We start from the raw sequence: 21,260 nt of genomic DNA, 5'->3' as shown, positions 1-21,260 counted from the left end.
ACTCCGACTCCCCCCCCGCATTCCTCCAACAACAACGTCCATTGACTACTGCTTCTACAAACCCATCGATATGGCCGCCTTGTTGAAAAAACCCCTTAAACTTGCTTTGGTACAGCTGGCGTCAGGTGCGCCTCACCCCCGTAAACATACATATTGTTTCGAGCTAATCCATATGAGAATATAGGCGCAGATAAGGCTGCTAACCTCGCCCACGCCCGCACTAAGGTCCTCGAAGCTGCAAAGGCCGGCGCTTCACTCATCGTACTTCCGGAATGTTTCAATTCTCCGTATGGAACATCGTATTTCCCTAAATATGCTGAAACTCTTCTTCCGTCTCCTCCAACGAAAGAGCAGTCTCCGTCTTATCACGCTCTATCAGCCATCGCTGCAGAGGCAAAGGCATACCTCGTAGGGGGCAGCATTCCTGAACTCGAAACAACGTCGAAGAAATATTATAATACATCGCTCGTATTTTCACCATCGGGCGCGCTCATCGGAACACACCGCAAAACCCACCTATTCGACATTGATATCCCAGGAAAGATCAAATTCAAAGAGAGTGAGGTCTTGTCACCCGGCAACCAATTGACAATTGTCGATCTGCCCGATTACGGCAAAATTGGACTTGCTATCTGCTACGATATCCGTTTCCCCGAGCCAGGTATGATGGCAGCACGCAAAGGTGCATTTGCACTTATCTACCCCGGTGCTTTCAACACGACTACTGGGCCTCTGCACTGGCAGCTACTCGCTCGCGCTCGCGCCGTCGACAACCAGACATATGTGGCCTTGTGCAGTCCTGCACGGGACATGGATGCCACCTACCACGCGTATGGTCATAGTCTGGTGGCTGATCCTAGCGCGGCGATTTTGTCGGAGGCAGAAGAATCTGAAAACATTGTTTACGCTGATCTGGACAACGAGACGATTGAAAGCACACGGAAAGGCATTCCAATTTATACACAAAGGCGGTTTGACTTGTACTCGGATGTGAGCAAGAATTAATGCCGGCCATTGAACGCCAGACGAAATGCAATTACTAGATATATATTGAATTGAATGTTGCAGGAACTGACGGTTAACAAGTGATGACCTCAAAACCTAATTCATGGTCTCGTGAGCTGTAAAGGTTCCACCTAGAGCAACACTTTGTGTAACCTCCAGTCATAGTACGTATGTAAATGATGCCTATTGTTGGTTTATAGAGCAACTAGAAAGACGGCTAAATAAGCACTAGAGTTTTGACGGTCGAACGGTAAAATATACTGTTTTGATACCTGTAATGACCTGTGTCCGGCCATAATAGTTATTAGTAGTCCAACCAAGACATCAGGTTGTAAAATCGATTGTCGTAGTTCAGCTAGATTGGGGTAGCTCAACTAGATGTGGCTGGTGCGTCCGCCGTCGTCTCAAAATGTGCCCTAACTGCCCTGTCTGAACGACTCACGAATTACCCGTTGGCCGAGAGTCGTGAAGTTCTGCCGGGCCTTGGAAGCTGTGGTGTACTTCCTGAGACATAGAACGAGCCAATTTATCGGTGTAACCTGGGCAAATCAAGGTGGTCATGCGACATGATACTACTGGAGATTTGCACCCGATAGAGCCTTTAAATTCCTTCAAAATAAAAAAACTATCCGATTAATGAATATTTCAAATTAGAAAAATAAAAATTCGAGTCTCATTTTCTCATTCTCTTTTTTGTTAATGAAGCTCAAGTTCTCTAGGGCTGATGGATGTCGCCGGGTGAGGAAAGGTCACATGACTTGAGGCAGCCAATCAGCGTGAGCCCACAACAAGCGAGCCCGCACTTGGAATTTCGACCACCACGAAAAAAGGCCATCTCGAAATCCTCATTCTCTCGACAGTCGACACTTTCAGCCAACCACAGCCGAACACCCTTCAGTGAGTTTGTCGCGATCATTCCCAGCTTCTGCGTCGAGATTGTTTCTCCGCGACGAATTTAATTCTAACAATCTGCCTTCTTTCCATAGAAATGTCCAACGTTCAGCAGACCGGCAAGAAGCAGCGTTCGGCCATCGCCGACGTGGTGACCCGCGAGTACACCATCAACCTGCACAAGAGGGTATGTTGAAGCGCGAAACCCGTTTTTACCTCTCCTTTACCTTGATTCTTGCGGTCGACTTTCGAGCGACCGAAACCTGCGAACTGTTGCGGAAGTTAAGGATGAAATACACCTTCTCTTTTGGTAAAAACCGTGAGGCATGGATGGAGAACATATAACACAGTCGACATCAAGCGAACGACTTCCCTTCACTTGAGAAAGGTGGAACACCCTATTACCTTGCCGGGGGGAAGTAAAAGCAAAGTCGCACAACAGGCCAGATATAGGACCAGCGCTGGAACATCTCAATCTGAGAAATTGGACTGAGATGAAACGGCACGGCTCTGAAAACTGGGATACACACCAAAAACGAAAAAAAGAAAATGAATTAGTTTTATGAAGTCCACCTCATGGCCGCAAACGCAGCAAGAAAAAAAAAATTTCCTCTTTTTCAAGATGGCATTCGGGCGGAAGACTGATTCTTCTTTTTTTTGTTATTCAATAGACGCACGGTGTTTCCTTCAAGAAGCGTGCTCCTCGCGCTATCAAGGAGATCCGCGCCTTCGCTACCCGCTCCATGGTAAGTCAAGATTTAACCTCCCCTCTCATCCACTTTGGATGAACAAGGTGAAGGAAAGAACACAATTAACCATTCTTTCTTTTATTGCAACAGGGTACCACCGATGTCCGCCTCGACCCCCAGCTGAACAAGAAGGTCTGGGAATCCGGTATCAAGGGTGTTCCTTTCCGTCTCCGTGTCCGCATCTCCCGCAAGCGTAACGACGAGGAGGGTGCCAAGGAGAAGCTCTACTCTTACGTCCAGGCCGTCAACGTCAAGGAGCCCAAGGGTCTCCACACCACCGTTGTCGATGAGGAGTAAACGGGTGTCTTTTCTACCGGTTGAGTTGGTTGATACAAAAATGAATTCAAAAATACCTCTTCTGTGATGGCAATTTCTCTTTTTCCTTGTTCCTGGTTTTGTCTTTGTACTCCCGTAGAAACTCGCTCTCGTGACCCGACCCATCGCACTCTGTCCTGGGGATTACGTAGATGTATTTTGTGGCGGTAGCTTTTAGGATGACCGTCCGTTCACATCTAGTACCTAATTTATGGAAGTGATTCAATTAATTCCAGGTGTTTTACGTCAATATCAGCGAGAACTACTGCATGAAACATCATACCCTCAGTAGATGCAAGAGGTCAATTAACTACAACCCTATGTATGACCACCGCATACAAAAAGCGATCAACGCGTGCTAAGCGTCATGCTCTAAGAACAGGGTGAGAAACTAAAACAAGTGTGTATTTAAAAAGCAAAACTCCCAACGTATGCATATGGGCCATGGCCTGGGTCACAGAAGACAAGGGGGAAGAAGAGAAAATGAGACGAAAACATGCAATTCTCAAATCAAACAGCAAAGTGGTAAGTCGAAATGGTGACAGATAATACATCACAAGTCTTCGAAATCGGAAGCCTGCGAGTTCCCATTGAGCCCAGAATGAAAGGATGATCCGGGAGGTCGGGATGGGAAAGGTAGGTTGTTAAGTAGGGTAGCCGGGTAGTAGGTAAAAAAGCTGTTGAAATTCACATAATGCAACATTGCCATGTCCGCGTCTGTTCGTTCGTTTTAATAGAGCAATCTTCCAACTCTGAGATGAGGTGGTAGTCAATCGGTTATGATTTGTTCTCTTCCATTGCAGTTGCAAGTTTGGATACATCCTCTTTCTTGCAACGGATAGCCCACATTTCGGGAGCCCCCTCGGGTTGGGGAACAAGAAACTGGATGCTTGTTCCGTTAACGGTGTAATTTATCTCCTTCATCAATCTTGCGTTCAATACCACGTTACCGCTAGGGTTAGCTCTGAGCAGAACACGACAGCGGGATGTGGTTCGATTCTTTAAAATGCGGACGGAACCCACGCCTTGACTAGCCCAGCTGCCGTTGGCCATTTTCAGACCACGCGCTCGGACCTCAACAACAGCGTCTTCGTCCTCTTCGCCAGCGCCACTTCGAGAAAGATCAACCTGGGGCAGAGACTCTGCAGCATCACCGTCGCCGGACTCGGCTCCAGTGTCGGAAGTCACCCCAGGGGTCGATGCACGGCTTGGAGTTTCAGAGGTGACCGCTGACGGAGCCAAAAAGGACGAACTGGTTTGCGACGGGCCACCGAACGAGAAGCCAGGAGTTGTTCCCTGAGCACCGTTGGAACCAGATTTGGATCCCGCAGACGAAGCCCCAAAGAGCGTTGAGAAAGGGTTTGCCGGTTTTTCAGAGTCTGACTTTTCTGCTGAGGCCGGAGCCGTTGTTGTAGAGTCAGATGCGAACTTAATGGGCGTGTTGAGTTTCCACGTGTTATCACTGCCAGGCTTTGTCGGGCTGGTTCCGGTAGCGAAGATTGAAGGGGAGCTTGCGGCCGATGCTGCCGTCGAGCCCCCGAAGATATTCGTCGAGGCAGGCTTAGGCGTAGCGGTTCCATCAGACTTCTCCGCCTGGGGCTGAGATAGGGCACTAAATGGGTTTGGAGTAGATGCCGAGCTATTGAAAGACGACGCATACTTGGAGGAGCCAAGAAGTGAAGAGACCTTATCATCCTCGCCCTGGCGCTTCGGGTTTCCTTCTTGGTCATACTCAACACGGTCGAACAAACTGCGACCACCCGAGCTGTCCGCCGGCTTCGAATTCTTCAGGGCCTTGGTGAAATCACCTTCGTCACTGCTTTCAGGAGCAGAGGAGTCACGGGTGCCATTGGTTTTCGAATTAGCCTTGTCGGCCTCAAGATCCTCAGTTGGCGCGAAGGACGATTCTCTGGCAGCGTCATCGCCCGAAGCGGAAGCTTCCTCGGTGTCATCGGCGTCGTCATCATTCTCATTCTCTCCACTTTCAGATGGAGTCGCTGACAGATGACCAAAAATGTTGCTAGGCTTGCCTAGGGAGCTCGACTTGATATCCAAGATCGACGAGGCAGGGCTAGCATCCGACTTTTCCTCTTCTGTAGCGCTGTTCTCTTCATCAAAAGAGAAGCCCTGGCCGGGAATGAATACAGCACGTTTTTTCTTTTGCGCTTCAATCTCCTCACGCTTCTTGCGTTGGTTTTCCGCGTCTTTTCGTTCCCATTCTGCCTCGTCATCTTCGTCGGAGTCAAAGTCTTCGGCTTTACGCTTTGCTTTCTCCTTCTCGGCCTCCTTGTCAGACTTGGACTTGAACTGGGCGAAAAAGTTGGTGTTGCCAGAGCCAGAGCCAAACTTAGGGATAGCCAGAGGGGCAGCCGAAGAGCTAGCACCAGCATCGCCCGATGGCTTCAAAACAAAGGGGTTTGCTGGTGGAGTGGCACTTGCGGGTGCGGCGGATGCAGAGAACATAGGCTTAGGAGGTGATGCCGTTGGTGTTGTGGAGAACAAAGCAGGTTTGGTAGACTCCGGGGTGGACGGCTTAAAAGATGGAGCATCAAGTTTCTTAGGCGAAGGAGCACCCGCGGGTTCATTGGCTTCAGAGGTCTTAGATCGTGAAAAGGAGTTTGCAAAGATGCTCGCCGTCGTGGAGTCTCCGCCAGTACGGTTGGCAGGGTGTGGTGAGGATACGTCGTTAACGTCGTCCTCAGTTGCCTTTCGTTTGTTACTTGTTGCAGGAGTAGATTGGCTGGCGCCGAAAAGTTGGGGTGGCGTGGTCTTGCTCGGAGACGCTGCTGCAGCAGTAGAGTCTCCAACATCGCCGAATACTTTAGCTTTCTTGGAGGGCTGAGCAGCAGTTGTTCCATCGCTGTCGGTAGAGCCTTTACGCTTGGTGCCCGCGCCTTCAAGCGGGGCACCAATAGTCTCACGAGTGCGCAAGAAAAACTCAACAACGGCGTCGAAACTATCAGTGGCCGGGTTCAACTTCGCAACGTGGAGTTTAAAGCACTCATTCAGTAGGCGAATGCGGGAGGCCATTTGCACATCCTCCTTTGTGCTCTTATCTAGCCCAGCTGGCATCTTCGCAGGTTGTAATTTCTCAAATCTTGGCGTTTGCGCTGTAGAATTAGACGGGGGCGCCGCTTCTGCTGCTGGTTTAGTGTCATTGGTCTTGAACGGACTTTGAGGAGTCAATTGGGGAGCAAAAGAAGGAGCCGGAGAAGCAGCCTGCGGTTTTGAGATCGAGAATGCAGGAGATTGAGGTGCAGGAGCTGAAGGTTGGCTAAGGGTCGAAGCGGAGAAAGCTGAAGTGGAAGTAGATGCTTTTGAGAGCTCGTTCGTCTTTGGTTCTTCGTTCGACACAGGCTTCGAAGCAAATAGATTGGGTGATGCCGAGGGTTTCTGCTCGGTCTTAGGTGTCTCTGTAGCTGCTGGCTTTGGAACAAATAAGGTGCTGAACGGGTTGCCTCCGGCAGGTTGCGGTTTCTCTTGTTCTGAAGAAGCAGTCTTCGGCGCAAACAAACTTCCCGTTGATGGAGGTTGCGATGAGCCACTAAACAGAGTCGGGGCTGCTGTTGAGTTTTGAGAGAATGATGGTGCTCCAGTGGAACCAGAGAAGCTGAATGAGGGTTGAGATGGCGTAGGCTGGCTGGCTTTTGTTTCTTCTTTGGCTTTTTCCTCAGAGGATTTCTGCAATGTAGAGGGGGTAGGGGCTCCAAAAATATTCGTAGACTGGAACGGACTTTCTGCCGATGTTGCAGGTTTAGGTGTTGATGTACTGAAGAGCGAAGGGGTTGCACCACCAGTCGTAGATGCGGCACCACTAAAGGACGGCGCTGTTGGGGCCGACGATGTAGGTTGAGTTGCAGCACCGAAGAGAGACGGCGATGAGTTCGCGGGCTGCTCTGCTGGCTTTGCTCCAAACAGTGGCTTTGATGGCGATGCCGAAGTTGTGCCGCCAAAAAGATTTCCACCTCCAGAACCGCCAAAGTTTGTCGAAACCCCGAAGCCACCACCTCCGCTTCCAAACATTGGTTTCTGAGCGGCAGACTTCGCATCAGGGGAAGTTTGCATCGAGTCATTTCCGAATGCTGTAGACTGCCCAAATGCGTTCGGCTTGTCTTGCCCAGATTGGGCGAAAATACCTGTGGAGGGAGCACCGGTAGTAGACTGGCCGAACATGTTTCCATTTGTAGGAGCTGCAGTACTCGGTTGAAATGAAGGTCCACTGCTAGCAGCGTTGCCGAACAGAGAACCCGTGGAGCCACTTTGTTGGGAACCGGCTCCAAACAGTCCTCCGGAAGGCAGAGGTTGTTGGGCAGGAGATTGGCTTGTGGAAGGAATGTTGAACATATTTCCCTTGAATCCAGAGAAATTGCCCCCCGCCGGCTGTTGACTAGCACCACCAGTGTTCATAGAGGCGAAAGGATTGCTCGCAGGAGTTGACGATGTCCCACCAAACGAGGTGGAAAAATTGAAATCCGATGAACCACCTCCAGAACCGAAGGCAAATTGTGAACCCGTGTTCTGGGCTGGAGGTTTGGGAGCTGGGCTAGCCGGAGGAAAGCTTTGTGACTGTCCAAAGCTAAAGCCATTCGACATCGGCTGCTGGCCTGGTGATGGAGAAGAGACTGTGTTAGGATCGATGGAGTTGAATGGTCCGCCAAAGGACGCACTCGGAGCAGCTGCCGATGCGCCAGGAGCACGCGGCCGTCTTCGAACATCCTTGATTCTAGGTATGCTGTTAGTCAATGCACATAACGATATGATATGTCAAGAAAAGGTATATGCAGGGCTATTGAACGCAAGGGAAACGGGGAGCTTTGCGGAATGGGAAGAAGCGCAAGAGTAACACCAAAATTGAAAATATAGAAAAGGGCAGAAACCAGGCAAGCATGCGTTCGACATGCCGCTAAAACTCTAGCTGCTGCAGGGTGGATGTGCAGGAAAAGGAAATAGAGTTGCTCGCAAAGGTCGGTCAGGTAACACTCACTTTCTTGCTGCCATTTGCGCAGCTGTGGCCCGTTGGGGCTTTTCATCTGGGGTACTCGACATATTGAATTGTAATAAATTGCTGTCTTTGTCCCCTTGAGGGCCTTGGGCGGTTCTCTTAGACATTTACCAACACAACAATACTGCGCCCGCGGCGGTCACCCCTTCTTCAAATGCAATTCAAGTGGCCCAGGGCGCGGTTATCATTCACTGTTCTTCGCAGTTTCCAACGCCCAGCAAATATATTCCACTTCAGTAGACCTTGAGATCGTTGGTGATTCGTTACCACGACAACAATGAAGGAGCGTCGCGATGCAAGTCGGAGAGCCGGAAAAAAAAAAGGTTATGTGCGGACAAGCTCACGAACAGCGCACGACGGGGAAACCGCGATATTAGCGTTCGGAAACGATGTCAATGATAAAGGACAATACAGAAAATCTCCGGTTTCCTGTTGTCGGTAATCGTGGATCGAAATGCGCACGCGCTGGATCCGTTCTTGGGGGTGGGTAGGGTCGCGATTCGCGAAGCAACACAAGGAGTAAGGAGGATGCGGCGGGATAAGATGAAAAGAAAAGGAGAAAAGACAGAGCTAGGAAAGAAAATTGTTCATCGAAACCAGAGGAAAGGGCGTCTCTTTCCGATGTGCTCTGCCTGGGAGTGATGGGAGAATGCTGGCTGGAGCTACTCTTTTTTAGCCGTTGCTCGTTCCGCTCGCGATTTTGGCTGGGAGGAGGGACGGGGCCAGCTGAAAAAATCACGGTCACGTGATACATGCAAGGCCAGGTCTTGGCATGTGTGCAAACCATGAAACCACCTTTGCCATTCACATTCTATTGAGAAGAAAGGGAAATTTAGTTGCAGTCCATACACATCTATTATCTGCGCTCTTTTTATGTCTATGGCCTACCAATGATTCTGTTGTCTACAATAGACTGTATAGTCTTGTGTTACTATTGTCGAGAGTCATGTGATTCCGTGCTTGCTTACACCGCACCATAAGAGAATAGCAGTGGTTCCATAGCATGAGGGAAGAATGCACATGGAAAGCATGGGTATAATGTCCCACACCCTCACCGCAAGGTGATTCACAATCACTTCCCAGCACTCTTTTAGGAAACACTCAGTTTTCTCGCGGGACAGACTCTCTTTCGATGCGCCGCCTTCGGCCCCGTCGCTCACTTAGTCATACGCGCGTCGGCCGAAATGTCTGAAGACGGCAGGATGGGCGATCAAGCTTGAAGGCTTTGTATGGAGTACATGGTAGAAATCGACAGGCGTGAGAAAGCTTAACTACCTTTCTCCCAATTCGCGTTATTGTGGATTTAACGTCTACGGGTTTGAACTCCTAGTCCTGTGAAAACAACCCTGGCGGCTCCGGTTATCTAGCTGTCGCTGTCCCTTTGAAGTCGGATCAGGAGTAGATGTCAGCTGGCTCTGAGTCCTCTCACTGCACCAAACCCGGCCTATCCGGCATAGTGAGCATAGTGAGCATAGTGTTCGGAAATTATGTCTTGTTCGGAGATATACAAGTGAAATTGGAAATCTTCACAGGGTCTTATTTTTTCAAGAACTCAGCAGATCGCCATACAGCTAGCAAATACATGGGTGGAAATATATAAAACAGGGTATCTATAGCTTGGCCTTGCCCTGGGCCTTCTTAAGAACGGGCTCCATCTTGGTAGCCTTCATGATGTTGCCCTTGATCTTGAGCTTGCCGCCCATGAAGAGCTTCTGGGCATTGGCCTTGCCGGAAACAAGGGAACCGAAGTCGGCCTCGGAAAGCTGGAGGGTCACTGTTGGTCGAATAATGTTAGCACTCTCTCTTAATGTGAGATAAAGCCGCTATAGATGGTTAAAACTGACCATCAGCCTTCTTGCCAGCAGGAGCAGCACCCTTGCCAACAACGCCCTTCTCCTTGAGGTCAAGGTGCCAGCTTTCTTCCTTGCCCTCCTTGTTCTTCAGAGTGAAGGCGACAATAGTCTGAGCCTTGCTGATGGCATCCTTGCGCTCGGCCTCGTCACCCTGGAGGGTAGAGTTGATCACGTCGAACGCGGCGGAGGACTCGAAACCGTCTTCATGAGAAAGGTCGAGTTAGCAGGGGGATGTAAGGGGGTCGGGCCCAGATCAACTCACCAACTTTGAGAGACATTGTGGATAAAAGTGGTAGATTTAATTGTACACTTATGAAGGAGATGCAAACTTAGGTGTAACAGCAAAGCAAACAGAAGACGAGCGAGGGGGGACAAATATTAATAGTGATCGCATCGATCTGACCCCGGGATTTCGGGGCATGTGAACCAGGCGGTCGCAGGCCCGCCGTACCGAGGCTTCTTGCTCTTTTTGGGGCTGGATGTGGCTCTCCTGTGCTTTCCGCCAATCGAGTAAGCCAGCACACGATCCACTGCGATGGATCAAGCTCATCGAGGGTTTCCGTTCTCTTCAATTCTTGCGAGCTGTTGAGCGGAGGCGACGAGAAGCTCGGGCCTTGAATTCCAAGGTGGGAAACGCATTACGCGCTGTGGTGCTCCATCCACATTCCACACGCCCACATGCAAGCCATGGCGTGCCTCGCTCCCCCGGACTTTGGGGTTCTTCATATGACGATTGACAATATATCCCTGAATTTGTTGGCACTTTGATGTGAAAGAGGTTTAGTATCTCGTGTCATTCTCTATATACCTTTTATCTCAAGACTCTTCAATTTATCCCAGCTGCTGTGTAATATTCCAACCCCCAAAAACGAAGTCTAGCCTAGTGCCTTATCCCAGCCTCGAATACTTTGCGCCTCTTGCTCCGTGAGCGTAATACCGAAATAATATTTGAGAGCCTGCAATCTGCCTTCTTCCGAGTCGAATGAATGCACGATATTTGTCTTTCCTCCCAGGTTGACTTTGATCACGTTGTCCACCAACATGACTTTTCCGACGATCTTGATGTCATCATCGTCAAGCCGGATGTTGGGGTTGTCAGAGAACTGAACATCTTCGCCCTCCCGCAAGAATCGAACAACCAGGACAGTCCACCGGTGCAACGTCCTTGCGGATCCCCACAAATTCAGCACTTCAAAGTCCTCCTGAAAGAACTCGAGTTCTGCGAAGCTATAGAATGAGTTCCAGTCATTCTCCGGCGCATTTCGGTACTGGTATATCCAAAGTTTGGTATCCTTGATTCTATGTTTTGGGATATTATCATGGATAAGTCGGACCTCTTGACGGCCAAGGTTTTTCACGGCTCGTCCCTGCTCATCAAGGGGAAGCGGACTTGTTGGCCCATCCCCGCCGAACGCAACGTCGATGGAGAAACGTTGACCGGAAGGGAGGTGTACAATGTTGTTGATATGAGTGCTATCTCATATCAGCATGTGAGTCAAAAACTACTTCACGGAGCATGGTTGAGTGCGATTCACCCGCACCTCTGGTAAATGGATAATGCCATTGGTACTTACAATCCCTGATATTCTCCTCCAGGCACCCCGTTCGTTCTCGAACGGTTCCTGACTCCGGTCATATACGCGCGAAACCCCAGGGCACGAAGCATATGGTAGAAGAAGATGCTGAGCTCCATGCAATACCCTCCTCTTCCGTTGGCTCCATCTTTTCCTGGGCCCATCAACTTTTCATAGAGGACTTCCGGGCGAATGTCCACTAAATGTGTCGGCGAGTAATGGACAGAAAGATTCTCGTAGGGAAATTTCGAGATCTGGCATCTCATCAACGTACTGAGGGCCTCGTACGTTTTCGGGAAGATGCCATGATTCACGGTATATTCCGAGTAAGACGTTGGAAGACGGATATGCTGGAGCCATGCCGTGACCTGGTCCGTAGAATAGGCGGATTCCTCCACCATAGCGCCTGGGTTTATTTTCTAAGAAACCACTAAGAATGAGGCAGGTATTGAAAGCCAAAGCACTCGTTGATCCCGGGGTTTCTCGTACTTTAATGCCAAGACACTGCTACTTGACTCATTCGGTTAATTCGACTCCATCCTGCCATTCCTATTGCACCATCTCTTGTATTCGTTGCGAATCAACTAGACTAGATCGGGTATACTCAGGCCCAGTCCATGATCCAATTGGAGCCTTGAGCCTATCTGATGGGCTAAATCTCCAGACCATGGATCAAGACGGCTATGCGATCAACTCAATCAGAAAGAGGCTATCTCTGTGAATAGTACGTACAGTTCCTTCCCTCCAAGCTGTGTCGGTGGATTACCTCTGTTGGTTCTGGAAAACGAGCAGGAGAGCTTATTGAACAGGTAGTTTAACATTTGAGTAATTGCAAGGCAAATCTGTAACAAAGATTCTAAAAAATAGGAGATAGCAATAAAATTATGAAAGGATGGCTTTCATTGATCTGTAGGTCACTATTCTGCTGTCTGTCTATTGAACGGGTATAATATCAGAAGTTATGGCTTGAATGTGCGAGTGTTAATATATATATTGCCGTATATGGTAATATATTACTTTGGCCCGGACCTGACTCGGTGTTCTTGAAAGTTTGGAAAGTTTTTTTGCCACCCGAAGCTCAAAGATTTTGTAAACTTTTTTTGAACACAGTCAGTGGAGATAGAGTTCTCGAATCTTCCAGGCAGCATTGACTCTCCAGAAGGCAAACATTCACTAAATCTGCCTCGGGGCGCATTGTGTTATCGTTATCGAGGCGCAACACGCCAAGAACGAATGATCGCCCGCCGCGATTCTCGAGCCTCACAAGTCAACCCCCGTATCTGTCGCTACTCATCAGTGATTCTGCCTCACTCTCTTCTCGCCTTTTCCTCGAATCTGACTTAACACCCGCCTATCGCCTGGTGCTCACACCACCGTCTCTCCTCCTGCTTTCCCATGGACTCGTCGTTTGCCCGAAGCCTCGTTCGCGGCCTTTCCACCCGCGCATAAAGGTTGCCTTTCCGACACGCTTTTCGCGCCGTTGCATGCACCACTCGGTTCCAAAAATGGCGTCATCAGCTGATGAGACAATTGCTGAGATCCAGGAGGAACTGGAATTGCATCGAGTTATTTTACAGAGCCTGGACGACTCGCACTGCTCTCGTCCTGATGCCGCAGAACAAAGACAAGAAACACTGGATGTGATTAAAGAACTCGAAACGAAGCTCGCTGAACTACGCAGCAGCAAATCGCCCAGTCGCTATTTTCATCACCCCATAAGTTCAGCAAGTCCAGTCCCACCGCCAGCCCAGCTTGATGGCCCGAGTTCTACGAGACCTACGATTCCCTCGAGCCCACCCCAGTTTGGCCGTCCTGCGTTTTCCTCGTTACCCTCTCGACCTCGAAACTCGCAATCAGATATGCCCCGAGAAAACTCCTACGCTCGAAAACGCCGATTTGCCGATGATGACGAAGACGATGTAGGCCAGGAATCATCCAAGCGAGCGGCCATGTTCAGGACTGATTCTATTTTCAATCATTCCAGCTCGTCAACCTCGCGCGATGCTAGCAGTCCAAGTGATAAGTCAACCAGCGAGGATGATGGCGACGATCTCTTAGAGTTATTGGGACTTGATACCCATGATATGCGTGCTCTAAAAGAAGAACAAAGACAAGCGGAGAGATGGTTGGAAGAACGGAAGGAGCAAGAACGTCGCGATGAGCAATTTGCTCGCACTCTGTTGGCGCGTGATGAGCCATCACCTCCACGACAAGCCCCTTCATCGCCGATTCGTTCACAGCCCTCTTTCCCTGGACGCTCATTTCTTCCACCCACTATACAGCCCGAGCCTCAGGAACGCACATTTCATCAACCAACTTTTCCGACCAGCCACGGAACTCTACCATTGCCAGTAGACACAAGGCCAACTAATTATGGACCCGCTCCATCTTTCGGCATCAATAATAATTTTATGGGCCCGCAATTTGATTCTCCAAGGATCCCCTCCGACAGCGATGAGGATAGCGATCTTGCCGAAATCACACCGGGGGACTTCCACCTCCATACGGGCATAAGACCGACCCAGAAGCCTTCTCTTTCGAGTAGGGGGATTTTTGTTGGCCCAGACAGTGGCGCTCAACCCTATTATGGTGCCGTACCTGGACCGAGTGGCCCTGGTGGTCCTCGATCTATTCCGTGGGCGGATTCTATGCAATCAGCTATGGCGACACTAAGAGCAACTAGGGATCATTTCATGGGAGATCCGAGCAAATTTAACCTTCTCCCATCCCACAGTTCTTTCAAGAGTGCGTTTAATGGGCTCATGGGCAATGATTACCCTAATCCTCTTTCAAGACACGATTTACAGTAAGTTGCCCTATTGATCGCTATTTCGTTTCCCTCGTTTCGCTAATATAAGTACGTGCAGAGATTTATACGATCATGGAACAGACTCGAAGCAACTCAATGAGGAAATCAAGCAGCTACTGGAGACTATCCGGCCTGATGCTGATATCGCGGAGCAAGACCGTGAAGGAACCCCGGAGGCTCTGAAGTACTCGCTACTAGACCACCAAAAGCTTGGATTAGCCTGGATGAAATCCAAGGAGGAAAGTGAACAAAAAGGTGGTATTTTAGCCGATGACATGGGCCTGGGAAAGACCCTCCAAGCGATTGCGCTTATGGTATCTCGTCCGCCAACTGATTCCGAGAGGAAAACAACGTTGATAATTGCACCTGTTGCTTTGATGCAGCAATGGAAGCGAGAAATCCAGAAGATGCTTCGGCCGGGTCATCAACTATCAGTCTACGTTTTGCATGGTGACAAGCGAGCCGCGAGTTTCAGGGACTTGAAACAATACGATGTTGTTCTCACCACGTTTGGAACCTTGTCCTCGGAGTTGAACCGCGTTGAGAAATACGACGAGCTGCTCAGGTCCGGTGCAGAGGAGCCAACGCTGACCAGGCAGTACCTGAAGACTTTACCCTGTCTTGGACCTACCAGCAAATGGTATCGAGTAATAATCGATGAAGCTCAGTGCATCAAGAACCGTAACACCAAGGCTGCCCTTTCGTGTTGCCGCCTTAATGCGACCTATCGATGGTGCATGAGTGGGACTCCCATGATGAACAATGTTGGAGAGTTGCACTCATTGTTAAAATTCTTGCGCAACCGTCCTTATGGGGATCTAGAGAAATTTCAAAGAGTACGTATCCTAACTTATGTGGATTCTCTACGGGATTTTACTAACTGCTGAAATCAGGATTTTGGCCGGCCATTGAAAAGCAACAGCCAGAATTTACAGAACAAGGCAATGACGCAGCTTCGCGTTCTGCTGAAGGCTGTTCTCTTGCGGCGGACAAAGGACTCAAAAATAAACGGCAAACCCATCCTCGACCTAAAACCTCGGATTTCAGAGAAAGTGCATGCTGCGTTTAGTGACGACGAACTGGAATTTTACAGGTCGTTGGAAAACCGAACTCAACTCCAATTCAACAGATATCTTCAAGCCGGCACAGTTGGACGAAACTACTCAAATATTCTAGTTCTTCTCCTTCGCCTCCGACAGGCTTGCTGCCACCCTCACTTGATAAGCGATTTTGGCGTCAAGCTCAACGAGACTACCGAGGGGGTAGATTTCATCGCGAATGCCAAGGAGTTCAGTGGCGAAGTCGTTATTCGTCTGAGGGATAATGATGACCTTGAGTGTCCCATCTGTATTGATGCAGTGGATAACCCTATAATCTTTTTCCCTTGTGGACATGGAACATGCTCTGAATGTTTCTCCAGAATATCAGACCCATCACTCTCCCTTCAGCAGGGCATTGATGGAGCAATGGCAGTGAAATGTCCAAATTGCCGTGGAGTTGTCGACCCCAAGAAAATCACGGATCATGCGTCCTTCCGTAAAGTTCATTTTCCCGAGTCCTCTGGAGATGTGGCTGGATTGGATGGCTTAGACTCCGTGGTCAAACCTACCGGCGATGATGATGATGACGACGCAACTGATGATAGTGATGACGATGAGCAAGGCACACTTTCTGGGTTCATTGTGAATGATAGTGACACTGACTCGACCCCTGCTCGGAGATCGAAAGGGAAGGGCAAAGGCAAAATGGTTGACAGGCCTAGAAAGACACTCGCCGAGCTCAAAAAAGAAGCAGCGAAGAACCAAGCGTCGAAACGCAAGTATTTGCGCCGACTGGAAAAGACCTGGATCACGAGCGCGAAAATTGAGAAGACAATGGAGATAGTACGCAACGTTGACCACCGGGGGGATAATGAGAAGACCATTGTTTTCAGCCAGTTCACATCTCTTCTGGACTTGCTCGAGGTTCCAATTGCACGCGAAGGACATCACTATCGTCGATACGATGGAAGCATGAAGCCAGCGGATCGTAATTCGGCCGTGATGGAGTTTACTGATAATCCTGACTGCAAGGTCATGTTGGTATCCTTGAAGGCAGGCAATTCTGGGTTGAATCTTGTCGCCGCAAACCACGTGGTGATCTTTGATCCATTCTGGAACCCTTACATCGAGGAGCAGGCGATTGACCGTGCTCATCGGATTGGGCAGTTGCGCGAGGTGTTTATTCATCGAATCCTCGTCCCGGAAACCGTTGAAGACCGTATAATTGAACTTCAAGATAAAAAGAGGGCTCTCATTGATGGCGCCTTAGACGAGAAGGAATCGAAGAACATCGCCAGGCTGAGCACCAGGGAGCTTGCATACTTATTTGTACGTGTCCCCAGAAGACCCATTGAAGATTTACAAGTGACTAACATATCTGCTTTAGGGAATCAACAATTAGGCATTTTATATCATCTACGGACGGCGTTGGGGTATCTGGGCTCTCTTTTATTACTGTTTTCAATATACCCAGGGCAATCCGTTAAGTGTGTTTCAAATCGAGTTTTATTCATGTTGTTTCTCAACATATTCTCGGGTTCTACTTTTTGTCAGCAATATTCCAGAAGCGAGGTGCATATATCTTTGTTTCTCTTGCTGGGGCTTCCTTTCCTGTAATGATAGTATGGTTGCGTAGGTGGATTTCCTTTTTAGACCCCCATTTAGATATCTGGATTGTCTATTTGAATAGCACTGAGCCCATCAAGCCCCATCACACCAACAAGGTCGGGTTAGTAAAAAACCGACTGCTGCTTTCCCGTGTAGAACGTAGGTTCCAGCAGGCAACCATTCCTTCACCTTGCTTAGTCCTTCCAGGCGAGGACGACGCAAAACAGGGCACAATCCCTCCCATGCCAGCCCAATGGGTGGATAAAAATCTCCCCCGGGCATCGCATAGACAGACAGACAGGTGCTGCAAGGCTCAAAGTCCCTCACTGCTGCCTAACATTTCACCTCAATGCACCCATCCGGGGTACATGTATAGCTGCCCAATGATACAAACCTACCATATCAGACCGACTGCATATCGAAGCGCCGGAAGAATTAATAATCACAGCCCTGGCATTGTCTGATAACCTGGAAAAGCCCCAGTGTTTACTGTAGATAGACCAGATAGGTCCGTGCACACGATTGTCGCCCAACGATGACGTCGTTTTCTCGCTAAACTTGCATTGGCTTCACCGTTTTTGCGCATGTCACGTGGGTCTTATTTGGGGCGTTTGTGGGAAGAGGCTCTTGCTCAATAGTTCTGCAGTGGCGATGGACTATGTGCCTGGGCTGCTTATGGCAGGTCAATGGATGATACCTACTTGGTTAGGTGGATTGTGTTCGCGCTGCCTGGTCCTGATATCGTGGGGGCGTGCTTTGTAGAACATAATTTTCGATATTCAGTTCTATATCCAGTTCCTGCGGGTAAATCGTTTACTGTGGTTTTTATAGTTCCTGCGCATTAATTAATCTGACCGTTTGTATCTATATACACTCTTATTTTCATCCCTGCTTCCATGATAACATAGCAGTGTGTGAATGAGCACTTGAGTTTCCGGCAGGTCAAGTTTTAAAAAAGAACTGCAAAGATGAAGAGTAATAGATGAAGAAACTTTTCTTCCCGACAACTGAAATAGCTGCGATTTTTTTTTCTCATATAAACTTTCGGTGTAGGAATGGAGTCTAGACTACTAGTGGTAAATATTGAATGGAGGGAAAAAGAAAAGGAAAATCAAAGCAAATATCATGCCAGCCCTGCTCAGACCAATTCCACCGACCGCTTATCATTGTATCGTGATTTGAGACTTTGCGTGCATAAACGTTCCAAGTTGTGTTCGTTCTATTGGAGTTGGACGACGGGCATAGGGGTATGACCCGTGGTCCGATCCAAAACCCTCTCCGATCAGTGATGATCTAGAGGTCGGGGTCTTCCTCATCGGGGAGGGGCTGAGCGGCAGCCGCTTGCATCTCTGCCTCGTATGTTGCAACGAGTTGGGTATCGACCTGCACCTCAGGAGGTGCAAGGGCGGGAGCAGCAACGAATTCCTAGAGAATTTCTGTCAATACTTTCCTGAGATGGCGGGGGTTCGGGATTTCCACTGACCAGAGCGGCATTGCCAACCAATTTCCTGGCGAGCCACAGGAAGGGCTTCTCGAAGTTGTAGTTGGACTTCGCGGAGATGTCGTAGTATTGGAGGTTCTTCTTGCGGTGGAAGGTGATGGTCTTGGCCTTCACCTTACGCTCCTTGACATCGACCTTGTTACCGGTGAGGACAATGGGGATGTTCTCGCAGACACGGACGAGGTCACCTGTAAGCGGTGGTAAGCGATGAGGCTTTGCTAGGAAATGTAAATGTTGTCACATACGGTGCCAGTTGGGAACGTTCTTGTAGGTGATACGGGAGGTAACATCGAACATGATGATACCGCACTGTCCGTTGATGTAGTACCCATCTCTCAGACCACCGAATTTCTCTTGACCAGCGGTATCCCACACGTCGAATTTGATATCGCCCAAGTTCTGTTGAAAACGTTAGTTCAAGCGACAAGAGAAACGGCGAAAGGCCGAAGCGGGGTTACCAGCGGGCGGGGCATACAGTGGTGAAACCGACGGGGTGAACCTCGACACCGAGAGTAGCGATGTATTTCTTTTCGAATTCACCAGTAAGGTGGCGCTTGACGAAAGTGGTCTGTGAAGAGAGAAATTTTGAGGTTAGTTGAAGTTCTTGTTGACGATCTGGAAGCGGCGGGACGCCGGATTCTGCCTCATTGTTGATGGTCGCTTGCGAAGGAGCAAAAAGACGACGGAAGGACGTCGGAAGATCGAAGATGTTGAAAATAGAATAATAGCTATAGGGGCTGTAAAGGTCGCGGGATATCGATGGAAACTTGCCTTTCCAGTACCACCGTCACCGACAAGGACGAGCTTGAAGGTTGGGACTTGCTGCTCAGCCATTTTGTTGTTTATGTGAAATTAAGGAGGGGAAAATAGAAGATTTCAGAACGGAACCCGACACAAGACAAGAAGGGTCAGAAATCGACGGTCGAAAGACGCGACAGACGATGGGGATAGAAGGGGTGGGGAATTGACAGGGAGAAAATAGAGTGAGCGAAGAGATGAGCGACTCAAGTTTTGGTGATGGAATTTTTGCCTCCAGTCGGTCACTGTCTTTGTGGTCACGTGCCGATCGCCTTAGGCAACATGCCCCGCGTGTTTGAACTCTCTTTTTTGAATAATTTGAGGACGGAGATGCCACTACTGCTGAGTATAAATAGGATTGACTTCATGTCTCATTGCTATGCCCAGATGTCCGAGTTTTAATACATAGCTAACAACCTGTAAATGAGTAACGCCGTCCATGCTACTTCATACAAAACTCATTATCAAATCATGTCACATTCCTGTCTTCGGCCCTCATTCGTTTGATAAAGCGTCATACATGAAAGACGCCTATGTCAGACCTTATCATGTCTAGAGCCCAAGTTGATGCAATTGAGGTGCCTGAAGCAAATTCACGGTTGCTAGATGGGCAGAAGATGGCAACCCAACAGCCCACGACCGCCCCAATCGCGACGTGGCACAAGTTGCAGGTCCAAATTTGTGGTATTTCCGGGAGTTGCATCGGTTCGTGAAATTTTCACTATGATTGTGCGCTGAACGATACCAGTCAGCTGGGCGTATACTTGTTGGCTCGCACTAGATGGCAAGCCCACTGCAGGGAGACAGTCACTTACTCCTTCGTTCTGTTGAACCACCTCTGCCACCTTGGAGAGGCGCTCATGGTTGAGCCAATTAATATTGCCAAAGCTGCAGATAGAATCACCAGCTTGCAACCCGGCCTGGCTAGCAGGACTTCCGGCCACAACAGTGTTTACCTTCGCAAATGGTGTTAACCCACTCGTATCGGCCGCTGATGAAGTAGCTTCGGAAGACAAAGGAACGGAGCCGTTTGTAGTTCTGGTGGGGAGTGTGTTGTTCGTTGCGCTCTGAAGCCCGGCGAAATGAGAATGAATGCCTTTCTCAATCTCGGTCATGACCTCTTTATGATCGTAACGAAGTCGAATTATTTGTGCTCGGATGGTACGAACTGAACCAGGTCTCAGCGACTATGGTAATGGAAAGGAAGAAGTTTCTTACTTTGTGCAACATCGATATCATCCCGCGGAAAGCCGTCAAATGTCGTTAGCGAGGTGCTCATATTAACACCGTGCTAGTAGACGAAAGATAAGTCATTAAATATGATCATGAAAGGCAAAAAACGCCAATAAAGTCTTGTACTTACAGATCCAAGCACACTGCTAAGAGCTGATAGTTCTTCTTCGATTCGTTCCTTGTGTTTCATCAGGTCGTTCATCGATAGCTTCGAGAGATCGTGGGGAACCCCTCCGGACATAGATCCGGAGGATACAGTCGGGGCATGCAGATTGTTGGCCATGGGTATACCCATTATAAAGGGGTCTAGAACATGATTCAGGCAATCGAAGCGATGGTTGTGGGTGTTATTGAATAGTGAGTGTTTGGTGGCGGGCGGGGAAGTCTGTCGGAGTTGGAGGAAATCTGAAAGATGATCTGGGGTGCGACGCTTGGCATGTCCGCCGTGTCTTACAAACCAGATACTATATCCATCCCCTACCCTTTATTCTACCCAATACCTTATTTTACTCTAAAGTTTGAATACGGTACACAATCATAAGAGTAGGATAAAACATACTTTCACAGTCAATTGAATTTGAATGTGTTCCTATTTGAGGAGACCGCAAATTGTTTCTGGATGGCATTCAAGAATTAGTAGTCTATCATTCGAGTTTGGTGATATTGCACGGCCGCAGATAATTCCGTATTAGAATACAGAACATAGTAACCAGAACTATCATGCTTGACAAAGGATGCTTTTTCAATGTCTACCTTCGCAAGAGTCGAGGGGTAGGTTGACCCAGACGCGCTCCCTCTCACTCCTTCCCGTTCTATTGTGTTGATCAGCCCGGTCGTGGCTTCCGACTTGCTATGTGAGTAATACACCCAGAGCAAGACCTT

At 49.0% G+C, this 21,260-nt stretch overlaps 8 protein-coding genes across 8 annotated transcripts; 3 read left to right on the top strand and 5 right to left on the bottom strand.

Moving 5' to 3' along the window:
• Positions 1-70: 70 nt before the first annotated feature.
• Positions 71-1,005, top strand: ASPVEDRAFT_84118 (carbon-nitrogen hydrolase family protein; the record flags this gene model as incomplete). The annotated part of the gene is made up of 2 exons (XM_040817497.1): positions 71-125; positions 185-1,005. 2 exons carry the CDS (start codon positions 71-73, stop codon positions 1,003-1,005), a joined length of 876 nt encoding a protein of 291 aa, XP_040668393.1.
• An 848-nt stretch (positions 1,006-1,853) lies between these two features.
• On the top strand, positions 1,854-3,206 carry ASPVEDRAFT_685921 (60S ribosomal protein eL31). The gene is made up of 4 exons (XM_040815995.1): positions 1,854-1,906; positions 1,992-2,083; positions 2,568-2,642; positions 2,736-3,206. The coding sequence occupies exons 2-4, from the start codon at positions 1,994-1,996 to the stop codon at positions 2,940-2,942; spliced, it is 372 nt and encodes a 123-aa protein (XP_040668392.1). The 5' UTR covers positions 1,854-1,906; positions 1,992-1,993; the 3' UTR covers positions 2,943-3,206.
• Positions 3,207-3,737: 531 nt separating this feature from the next.
• On the bottom strand, positions 3,738-8,006 carry ASPVEDRAFT_133243 (RanBP1 domain protein; the record flags this gene model as incomplete). The annotated part of the gene is made up of 2 exons (XM_040807012.1): positions 3,738-7,683; positions 7,945-8,006. The coding sequence occupies 2 exons, from the start codon at positions 8,004-8,006 to the stop codon at positions 3,738-3,740; spliced, it is 4,008 nt and encodes a 1,335-aa protein (XP_040668391.1).
• A 1,566-nt stretch (positions 8,007-9,572) lies between these two features.
• Positions 9,573-10,093, bottom strand: ASPVEDRAFT_29190 (SCP2 sterol-binding domain-containing protein; the record flags this gene model as incomplete). The annotated part of the gene is made up of 3 exons (XM_040810199.1): positions 9,573-9,736; positions 9,807-10,016; positions 10,078-10,093. The coding sequence occupies 3 exons, from the start codon at positions 10,091-10,093 to the stop codon at positions 9,573-9,575; spliced, it is 390 nt and encodes a 129-aa protein (XP_040668390.1).
• Positions 10,094-10,690: 597 nt separating this feature from the next.
• On the bottom strand, positions 10,691-11,821 carry ASPVEDRAFT_151246 (uncharacterized protein; the record flags this gene model as incomplete). The annotated part of the gene is made up of 2 exons (XM_040808261.1): positions 11,390-11,821; positions 10,691-11,288 (listed from the first exon to the last, which is right to left on the bottom strand). Exons 1-2 carry the CDS (start codon positions 11,788-11,790, stop codon positions 10,691-10,693), a joined length of 999 nt encoding a protein of 332 aa, XP_040668389.1. The 5' UTR covers positions 11,791-11,821.
• A 1,073-nt stretch (positions 11,822-12,894) lies between these two features.
• On the top strand, positions 12,895-16,640 carry ASPVEDRAFT_29188 (DEAD/DEAH box helicase; the record flags this gene model as incomplete). Its single annotated transcript, XM_040810198.1, has 4 exons — positions 12,895-14,195; positions 14,257-15,034; positions 15,092-16,567; positions 16,626-16,640. The coding sequence occupies 4 exons, from the start codon at positions 12,895-12,897 to the stop codon at positions 16,638-16,640; spliced, it is 3,570 nt and encodes a 1,189-aa protein (XP_040668388.1).
• A 1,007-nt stretch (positions 16,641-17,647) lies between these two features.
• On the bottom strand, positions 17,648-19,181 carry ASPVEDRAFT_169383 (Ran family GTP-binding nuclear protein; the record flags this gene model as incomplete). Its single annotated transcript, XM_040808684.1, has 5 exons — positions 17,648-18,271; positions 18,330-18,535; positions 18,593-18,746; positions 18,823-18,950; positions 19,115-19,181. 5 exons carry the CDS (start codon positions 19,179-19,181, stop codon positions 18,140-18,142), a joined length of 687 nt encoding a protein of 228 aa, XP_040668387.1. The 3' UTR covers positions 17,648-18,139.
• Positions 19,182-19,747: 566 nt separating this feature from the next.
• On the bottom strand, positions 19,748-20,673 carry ASPVEDRAFT_29186 (putative 26S proteasome non-ATPase regulatory subunit Nas2; the record flags this gene model as incomplete). The annotated part of the gene is made up of 3 exons (XM_040810197.1): positions 19,748-20,313; positions 20,364-20,436; positions 20,509-20,673. The coding sequence occupies 3 exons, from the start codon at positions 20,671-20,673 to the stop codon at positions 19,748-19,750; spliced, it is 804 nt and encodes a 267-aa protein (XP_040668386.1).
• Between the last annotated feature and the right edge of the window lie 587 nt (positions 20,674-21,260).

Source organism: Aspergillus versicolor, assembly GCF_001890125.1.
Source record: "Aspergillus versicolor CBS 583.65 unplaced genomic scaffold ASPVEscaffold_5, whole genome shotgun sequence".
NCBI lineage: Eukaryota > Fungi > Ascomycota > Eurotiomycetes > Eurotiales > Aspergillaceae > Aspergillus > Aspergillus versicolor.
This window is presented reverse-complemented; position numbering and strand designations above follow the sequence as displayed.

Excerpts from the sequence above, each read along its gene's own strand:
- ASPVEDRAFT_685921 (XM_040815995.1), top strand. The coding sequence starts at position 1,994 with ATGTCCAACGTTCAGCAGACCGGCAAGAAGCAGCGTTCGGCCATCGCC. Across the intron at positions 2,084-2,567 it reads CCATCAACCTGCACAAGAGG|ACGCACGGTGTTTCCTTCAA; the intron begins GTATGTTGAAGC and ends GTTATTCAATAG. Across the intron at positions 2,643-2,735 it reads CCTTCGCTACCCGCTCCATG|GGTACCACCGATGTCCGCCT; the intron begins GTAAGTCAAGAT and ends TTATTGCAACAG.